A 9,816-nucleotide genomic window follows, 5' to 3' on the forward strand; every position below is an offset into this window, starting at 1 on the left:
CCACTGTTTGAAACAAACAAAAGAACCGGTTGTTTTTAGCGAGTCATTGCTGCATTTCCAGTGACATTTTAGCCACTAAACCTGGGTGTTTTTTAGTGACCCACTGCTGTGTCTCCACTGGGGATAGGACCACAAAAAGAGGTTGATTTTTAGCGAGACATGGCTGCGTTTCCAGCCGAGATAGTGCCATGGAAAGTGGTTGATTTACTATGATATTGCTGCATTTCCAGGTGGGATAGTGCGATGCAAAGACGTTGTTTTTTACCAAGACATCGCTGTGTTTCCAGCTGGGATAGTACAGTGAAAAGTGGTCACTTTTTACAGAGATATCGCTGCATTTTCTGCAAAGATGTTGTTGTGAAAAATTATGTTTTTTACTGAGACATGGCTTCATTTCCTGCTGGGATAGTGCCGTGAATAGTGGTTGTTTTTAACTGAAACTTTTCAGCCTTTCCTGCTGGGATAGTGTGACAAAAGTGGCTGTTTTTTATTGAGACATTGCTGCCTTTTCTGCCTGGATATGCCATGAAAAGCCATCAATTTACTGAGACATTGCTGTGTTTACAGCTATAATAGTGCAATGAAAAGCAGTTGTTTTTTTACACAGACATCACTGCGATTCTAGCCGGCCTAGTGCAATGAAAAGTGGCAGTTTGTTACAGAGACATCGCTGCGTTTCCTGCAGAGATAGTGCTTTGAAAAGTGCTTGTTTTTTACTGAAACGTGGCTTCATTTCCTGCTGGGATAGTGTGACGAAAAGCAGTTGTTTTTTTACCGAGACATCACTGTGTTTCCCGAGATAGTACAATAAAAATAGGTTGTTTTTAACTGAGAAATGGCTGTACTTTCTGCTGGGATAGTGCAACAAAAAGTTGTTTTTTTATCAAGACATTGCTGCCTTTTCTGCCTGATTATGCCACAAAAAAGTGGTTGTTTTTTACAGAGTCATTGCTGTGTTTCCTGCCGGGATAGTGCCATTGAAAAGCAATTGTTTTTTACAGAGAGATCACTCAGTTTCCGGCAAGGATTGTGCCTCCAAAAACAGGATTTTAAGCCAAAATACGATCTTTTCCTCCCAAGTGTTTTCTTGTGCCTCAGCCTAACCAGATGTTAACCATAGTGTTGCTGAAACGTAAAGAAATGTAATGTTTTCACGTATCAGCTATATATTATTGAACAAATGTAATGTATCAATGGTTTGCAGAAACCTACAATGTCAACATTTATTCTGGCAACTAGGTGCCACTACTGTACAATCCCATTTTTCACAGCTTCATTTAATTAATTTGTGTTGTTCCCAGAGTCTGGAGGATACTCTGACACTGTCTTTTTAGGCGTCTCTGCAATGTATTTGTCTAAGCCACTGCATTGCTTGTTTAAGCTTAATTGCAATGAACTGGAGCCTTAGATTGTGTTTATTGTTTCAGCAGAGAAGATCTCTCAGCCAGGTCTACTTCCTGCGACCCAGATATTTTTCCGTCAGACTAAGACTCTCTGTTTCTCTGAGTGTCTGGCATGAGCTATTTGACACATTACCAAGAGCCAGAGGCTTTGTGTACTCTTAGAGAAATCTTAATTTTATGTAACCTTATGCCACAGTGTTAAATATTGTTTGTTTGTGTATTTTGTGTGTAATTGTGTATATTGTTAATTTGTCTATAAACTTTGGAGAAGCCTATTCTTCTCAGGGCCATTTGTCTATGCTAATGGGGGTCAGGAGATGATCTCAACAAACCCTAGCAGGAAAAAAGAGTGTGAGAAACTTGGTGCTCATATTATAAACTTCCGCTTTATGGTGACAACATATGACGACATGTCAAAAGTCAGGTTTGCTGTGAAGTCATAGTGTCAGGGTTGATTTACAGCTGCATTATAAAATGTACACATTCATTTTCCTGAAGTTATTACCGCTCAGTTATGGCACACACAGTCATGTTTACAGATATGAAAAGTAACACAACAACAATTACATGTCCACATATTTAATCATACATGACAATATAAACAGAATAAAATACAATATAACAAAATAAAGTGCATAATTAAAAAATAAATGATAAAGAAATAAATTAAAAGACCTTTTTTGAATAGGCAGCTTGTGTTTCAAACTCTACCCTTAACCGAATATCATTATATTGTGCAATCTCAAGGGGAGTGATTCTCAGCATTTATGCACACGAACAAGCTTGTCTAAAATTAACAGCAACAGGAGAAACAAGAAAGGCAAGAATGTAATCCGGGACATGAAGCAACAATCTGGAGCCGATTTAATAACAGGGAAAAGGAGGCAGACGGTGTGATTCAAAGCTGCTGAAACTAAGACATAAATCTCATGTGAGTGGAAAATCTCATACAAACAGGAGTTCAAAAGTTCAGTCTATTATATATATAGTGTTACAACAGCAGCTGAAGGTGTCAATTGACTAAATGAAGACATTAAAAAGGGGAATTCTGCCAGTGGGAAAAATGGGGCACAGGATAGGATCACAGAAACTGACATTTTGACTAAACAATTATTGTATAACCAGCAGAATAACTGCTAATTAAAATAACTTTAAGTTGCAGCCCTATCTGATACAAAACATCTTGCAAAGTCCTGATTTTCTGGATGTTAGTGCTGTATAGTAAGAAGGCAATTCATGAGCACAAGGACTGATCAAATACTTCTTTAGGGTGGATAATCCCGTTAGAGCTCTGATTTATCAACTAAAACCTTCTCCTAGAGAAGAATAATTGTCTTACAAACAATAATTTGTACAACATTGATCATCTAGAACACCATTTTTCTCAAGCGGACAGAGTGTTGAAATATCATCATCTTAACACCATGTTAAAGGTACAGTGTGTATGATTTCAGGAGATTTAGTGGCATCTAGTTGTGAGAACTGCAGATTGCAACCAGCTGAAACTACTCCTGGTTAGAATTCTTTTAGTGTTTCTTGTTCAGGAAGTTTTTACCGTGAGCTCAATTATCTGCAGAGGTCTCTTCCTCTCCAAAACAAACGGACCATGTGATTAAAACTGGTAAAAACACTGAATAAAGCAGTTTCACATTACAAATCAATGTTTTTCCTACCCGTTTGACATGTCGGAGATGGGCTGCTAGCCTAGCTCCTGCTAACGTGTGCTCAATTTTTTTTTTTGAGTCAGACAATTTTTCTGCAAAGGTCTCCTCCTCTTCAAAACAAACAGACCTGGAGATTTTATCTTGTTAAAAACGCTTTACATTAAGAGATGTAAACACTGGACAAAAACACTGACCTTATCTAGAGCCAGTGTTTAGCCTGATTTATGGTCCTGCGTTAAATCAACGACGTCACTACGTCGTAGGGTACGTGGCTACGCAGAAGGCTCCCCGTAGCCCCCGGCGTAGCCTGACGTGCACCTCCCCAAAAATGTAACTACACGTCGAGGCGACGCAGACCCGGCGCAGACCGAGAGGGCTGTGATTGGTTTGCTTGGTAGCAACGCATTTCCGGTTCTGTATTTCCAGATTGCGCCATCCCCGCCATCTTTAAACATCTTCTGTTGCAATGTAGATGTTGCACATATGTTGCAGTATTAAGGCCCATTTATGCTCAACGTTCAATATGGATACGGACGGAGCCGTCTGTCCGTGCTCCGCGTTTATTTCTCTGTGACCGGAAAAGCCGGAAGCTAAACAAAGAATCAACTACAGACGACGATAACCATTCAGGAAAGGAATGCAGCCTCCTACCGCTCTGGCGGTGAATCACACCGCGACGAAATGGAGTGACGGAGAAGTTCGAAATGTTCACAACGGCATCACGGCAACGACGTAGGTATGTTGTAGGTACGCCGCAGGACCATAAATCTGGCGTTTGGTTTGTCTATTCTGGGCTACTGTAGAAACATGGCAGCGCAACATGGTGATCTAGACAGCGACTGGCTTCCTACGAGATATAAACAGCTCAATCTAAGGTAACAAAAACACAGTGATTCTTATTTTCAGGTGATTATGCACTAAAGAAAACATACTTATTATAAAAAAAATTCTATTTCTGCCATTATACCCCCCTAATTCCTACACACTGGACCTTTAAATGACATCTGTCTGCTGACTTACACCACATTTTCTGAAGCTGTGGAAAAAAATGTTTAGTATTAATTACTATGGCACAGGAACCATTGTACCCTCACTGTAAGATGGAAAACCTCTTTTTAAATAATTTGAGATGACATATTTGTGTGTATTCCAGGAACAAGGAATGAAAACTTTGGATGTTCACCACATAATAATACTGCACTGTACATTAGTCATGGAACTAACACAATATGTCCTTCAAAAAGCCCTGTACAATAGAGTTTATGAAGCAAATCAATCGCACATGCCACTGATTACTCATAAGGATCACATTCAATAGTGTTTTCAGTTCCTATATTGACCACAAGTGTGTGACTCAGTTATTCTAAACAGCTGAGCCACATCTACTTTACAGTAAAGGTTTCCACAATCATTAAACAAAGTAGCTGAAATTAGGAAGGATCACTTTTCCATCACTGACACTTGAGTCATGAAGAAGTGGGTCATCTCTGGGAGAGTAACATCTGTTTTGGGCAAAAATGACAAAATCTGCTCACATAGTCAGAGATAGTCATCACTTGAGGTAGCTGGGTGCTGAAACAGAGACAAACAGGAAGATAAAGCTCACAGCGCTTCAAGATTATCTGTTCCTCTTCCAAGCTTCATGTGTCCGACTTCACAAGAAGAGTCATTTATTATTTTTTATGTGCCTTCAGAGTTTGAAAGTTTTTTTTGCAGAAGTCATTCAGTAGACAAGCTACCCCAGAGCGAACTGAGAACTTTCTCCTAATTCAGAGTTAAGTCAGATGCATTTCTCCTCCACTGTCTGAGTGCTCAGCGACACCTGAAGTGCTTGGTCTTTTGGGCATGGCAGAGCTGAGAGGTCCCTGATAACATCTGTCCCTTCTCTGCTCTGAGCTTCAATGCTGCCTCGCTCAGACAAATAAGAAGCTCTTGAGTTTCTGTCAGATGAAGGCTGTGAACTAGAGACTCTGTCTGCTTTATGGCAGCTTCCTTTATACACTTCACTCCCCTCTGGCAGGTAGAGGAAGGTCTGGGAGCTGCTGGAGAAGTCTCGCAGGTCATGGGAAACCAGGGAATGTGAGTCCCGATTAGAAATGACCGAGGAGAGTTGATGAGCGTCTATACAGTTAAAGTTCCCCTGTCTCTGTTGCCCCCGTGCTTCCATCTTGCAAAATAAGCACTTGATTTTCTCAATGAGCTTGAGAAGAACAGCCTTCCGGAGCAGGATGTAGATCCAGGGGTCAAGAATGGGGTTGAAGGAGGCGAAGCGTATCGCTCTAAGATCAGGGTTTTTGTCCAAACGTAGCTCCACTGGAGTCTTATACAGCTGGTTCAAAAACACCTGAGCCTGCAAGGGAACAGAGAATACCATTAAGTAGATAAATAAGTGTTTCAAACTATGTGTGAGTGTACAGCTGTGGATGTGTATATCTGTGTTTCTTGAAGGAAGAGTGAGAAACACAACTGCTGGAGCAGAAAAAGAGAGAGCAGGGAGAAAAAGGAATCAAATCTATATAGAAATATGTTTGGACTTTCTCTTTAATCAACTTGGATTAGCATCAAAAGCCATGTACAAAAGTAAGTACATTTTTGCGTAAAAAGAGCCGTGCGTAACACGTGCGTAATGGATAGAATGAACAAAGACAAGAGTACCTAAGGGGTGGGTTGAAAGGGGAAAGGAAAAGAAAAAAAAACGACACTTGCGCGTAAAAAATCAGTGCGTAAAAGATAATAGTAACCCACAGGGCGCGGAAAAAAAGGCCAACTTACAACAAGTGGGATGGAGCAGATAAGCACCACTGCCGACGTGCCTATGAGCAGAATGACCATCTGAATCTCTGCACCGGCCAGACGTCCAAAGCTGCGTCCTCTCCTCGGCGGCTCCATGTTCACGGTGCGCCCCAGATCGGTTCCCAGCGACATCCTGCGCACGAAGCGCCGATGCATCCGGATCAAAGCCCCACACACCAGCACGTTACAGATAACAGTGGCGAGAATGAGAAGAGAGCTGAAACCTGCATACATGTAGGAGTAGGCGGCATCGCTGGTCTTGTTGCTCCTCCACTCTAAAAAACACCAAGTTTGCGGATATTGTTTCTTCACCTGTCCAAAGCCGATAATCGGCAGGGCGCAGAAAAGAGCGTTGGAGATGTAGATCGCCAGGAGAGTCAAACCCGCCAGTTTCTGGTCCACATAGTCATTGTAGAAGTACGCATGGTTTATAGCGATGTATCTCTCCACCGACATGGCACAGATGATACTGAGTCCCGCCAGAGAGAAGAAAAGCAAAGTGAATCCAAAATATTGGCACAGCGGGTCTCCTCCGGGCCATGATCCTTTCACATAAGTGGCGATGGTGACCGGACTGGCCAACAGTGTGCCCAGGAGGTCCGTGACTGCCAGTCCACACACAAGCGTGTAAAACGTGGTTTCTTTCTGTTCTTTGCGAGATTTACAAAGAACCACGATGGCGATGACATTCCCAACCACCCCGAAAATGAACATAATAGACGGAATGGTCGGGACCATGGTCCTCCCTGTCATCGATTGATTATTCATCGTTTTGTCCTTCAAACGCAGTTCAAGGCGAGTTAAACAAGTTTTCTTACCGCCAGTATTTCCAGTCCAGAGCAGAGAACTTATCTGCACATGTAAGAAGCGTGGGCAACATTTTCAAACTGCTTGTACCTTATCTTAAAACCAACTTCTGAAAAAGTTCTTCCTCCTGCAGAGCATCATGTGGCCGCTGCTGTGGTTACCGACGGTACCTATCAGATCCTCAGCTAGCTTTGCAAGACAGAGAGATAAAAAGCAGGCATCAGACACCAAGTGACTTCATTAGAATAAGGCTCTGCCTTCAAGCTTCCTGAGGGGTTCAGTCCCTCCCCTTCATTTCACTTCACAGCTCTCATCAGCTGTTCAGTCTGGTGCAGGAAGGGCCCTTAAGCACCTTCACACAAAGGTTAACCTAAACTCACAGGAAAAAAGTTAAAACTTCTACAAAATTTGCATTTGTGCTTTCAAAATTACCATCAAGCCAAAATTCTACTGTGTTCACGTTATATTTTAGGCATTTAGTTGAAGGTTGTATCCAATTAATGCTCATAAAAGAACCTAACCTAAAAGAAACTTAAATAGTAAAAGCAATGTGAAGACTAGTCTTTGCAAAAGCATGTTAAAACAAGTTTCAACAAAACATGAAGATAATTAATGACAAAATTATACAGCAGAAATGCTATTAAAATATTTGTATAAAAGACACTCTAACTTGCTGTAAAGAGAAATAATTCAGTTAAAGGTTATCCTAGATTGATTTCCTGACAATCATCTCACAGTAAGACTGATGGGATCAAGATCCTTTCTTCATTTGCTGCATAATTAAGGATAAAAATCAACAAAAGGTCAAACAATTAATTAATTGGCCACCAATTGTCATGCAAATATATTCATTAACCTGTCAGGTATCCTACTGAAGAAAACTCAGTCTTACAGCCAAGTGTTTGTGTTTCTGGTGTGTTTCTATCTCTTAGAAAAACACTATTGGGTATGATAAGGACATTTTATCAGGCTATTAAAATTCAGTCCTGTAACACATTTTGTGCCAATAAAAACACATGCAAATAACTTCAGCATAATGTGATTCGTGCCTACAGTTTATCGTAAAGCAAATAAACATGCTGTCCTGCTGAGAGACAGCGGAGACACCAGTGTCCCTGACATGATGCGAGGTCTTGTGACTTAAACTGCAAAACAAACATGTGGTGTTTCACGCTGTGTGGCAGGGACACTGTCAGTGGAATCAGTTATTTCTCTGTTCATTCATTTGGACCTGATTTCTACAAAAGAAGAAGAATTGTGTGTGTGTGTGTGTGTGTGTGTGTAAACCCACTGAGAGCTGTGAGGTTAATTTAAGAAACCACAAGTGGACCAGATTAGAAGCCTTAGTGAAAACGTATTTATCTTCAGTAGACAAATACTATTTAGACTAATGAGTTTTTAAATATGTTTTCATCAGTGGGATATTTATTTTTCTAATCCTATTTTATTCTGATGACTATAGACAAATTGAATTTGAAAACAGGGTTTGCAAGTTTTCATTAATTATTCACAAAACTTGTCTATGACAAATATCATCTCAAACATCTCCGGTTAAATCTCCAGCTTAAACACAGTGTGGTAAATTAAATACCACTCCACAGTCTTGCACAATCAGCAGTTGTTAGCAGGCAGTAAACATGCAAGCAGATTAGCCTGTTAGCTACCCTACACCTACTGGCCATGTGCCATTCGCCCATGGATAAACAAGAGAACGGGATATAACTTTGGAGGCGGGGCCCAGTTTATTTCCATCAGTGATGCATGAAACTCAGTGATGCATGAAACTTAATGATTGACAACTGGCACTGCTTCCACACTGTGCGACCCATAGAGTAAGCAGACTAGAGACTCCCTTTGGCTGAGCAGGCTACACCTGGTTTAGCGCTCCTCTAATGTCAGTGGGAATAAAATGATTCAATCGTGCGGCTCTTCTAAACTTTCAAATATTATCAGACCAAAGGGATTAAATTCTGATGGTGTAATGAATCATTCCGCGGGGGTTTTGACCAAGCAGCAACATCCAGGGCTGAAAAATGAAGCCAACGTGCAAGTGTCAAACATTGCAGTTTCTTGAACGGCCACTTGAGGCTGACTCCAGAAGCTAGTCAATCCCTACAGACACCCATGTTAAAATGTCCAAAATAAACATGTTTACAGCCTGGCACAAAAACGGTTTTGGTTTCTGTACCTAATTTCTGTGCACGGGGCGAATTTTCCTATAACTCACCCGTTTACATTTTATTAAGTCTTAAAGTTATGCATAATTAAGGGCGGGCCACTCTGTGAAAGGCTGTCTGCAGAAAGTGTCCTCGGCTTCTCAGTCAGATCCACCCCTCTCTCTTCCATGGCACCAGCTTCTTGCCCAAATATGGTCACTTTCGGCTCCAAAAAAACCAAGATGGCGATGGCGGAAATGCCGAACTTGACATTCCAAACAGGAGTCTACAAACCAATGGGTGATATCACGGTAGCTATGTCTGTTATTTTTACAGTGTATGGTTTTGACACACACATAAAATGATTCACTGATTTACAGAAGTCTCCTTCCCCATGTATGCTAAGTCTATGGGAAGACATATAAGGGTCACATAGCATCATGTGACAGATGTTGGCCTAATTACACTGTTTGGTGACTAAAATTAGCCTCAAATCCTGTTGTACTTCCTGGGAGCCTGATTAAGATGACCAAAGACTAGCTATTTTATTACATTCACAGCATGAGGTGTGTTTCATGTTTTTGTTGCTTAATATTTAAAATAATGTTTGTGTTCATTATGATTTCCATGACTGTTATCTATAGTATGATGGTTCTCGGTCAGGACTTGCTTTGACAAACAAACCACCAATATCATAATGCTCACATGAGTTGGGTTTAGCCGTACTGGTGATATCATCAGTGGGCTGGGCACACTTGTGGCTGGTTGTTGTGTGTATGTGTGTGATATACTTAAACCCGAGCTGTCAGTTGCATCATTTGAGAAAAAGCAGCATTGGCTTGTTGATAATATAATGGGATTTACGTCTGCACTCAGACTCAGTCCACTACTTCAGGCTGATGTAACTAGACTGTGACTGCTTTCACAGAACATGTTGAACTCTGAGTAACTGAGACCCTGAGCCCTGCCGCCTGACGTCATCCCACTAGACCG

At 41.2% G+C, this 9,816-nt stretch overlaps 1 protein-coding gene across 1 annotated transcript; it reads right to left on the reverse strand.

Moving 5' to 3' along the window:
• Nucleotides 1–1,966: 1,966 nt before the first annotated feature.
• On the reverse strand, nucleotides 1,967–6,908 carry ptger4a (prostaglandin E receptor 4 (subtype EP4) a). The gene is made up of 2 exons (XM_033619052.2): nucleotides 5,840–6,908; nucleotides 1,967–5,417 (listed from the first exon to the last, which is right to left on the reverse strand). Exons 1-2 carry the CDS (start codon nucleotides 6,626–6,628, stop codon nucleotides 4,848–4,850), a joined length of 1,359 nt encoding a protein of 452 aa, XP_033474943.1. The 5' UTR covers nucleotides 6,629–6,908; the 3' UTR covers nucleotides 1,967–4,847.
• Between the last annotated feature and the right edge of the window lie 2,908 nt (nucleotides 6,909–9,816).

This window comes from Epinephelus lanceolatus, chromosome 9, assembly GCF_041903045.1.
Source record: "Epinephelus lanceolatus isolate andai-2023 chromosome 9, ASM4190304v1, whole genome shotgun sequence".
NCBI lineage: Eukaryota > Metazoa > Chordata > Actinopteri > Perciformes > Serranidae > Epinephelus > Epinephelus lanceolatus.

Excerpts from the sequence above, each read along its gene's own strand:
- ptger4a (XM_033619052.2), bottom strand. The coding sequence starts at position 6,628 with ATGAATAATCAATCGATGACAGGGAGGACCATGGTCCCGACCATTCCG. Across the intron at positions 5,418-5,839 it reads TCTGCTCCATCCCACTTGTT|GCTCAGGTGTTTTTGAACCA; the intron begins GTAAGTTGGCCT and ends GTTCCCTTGCAG.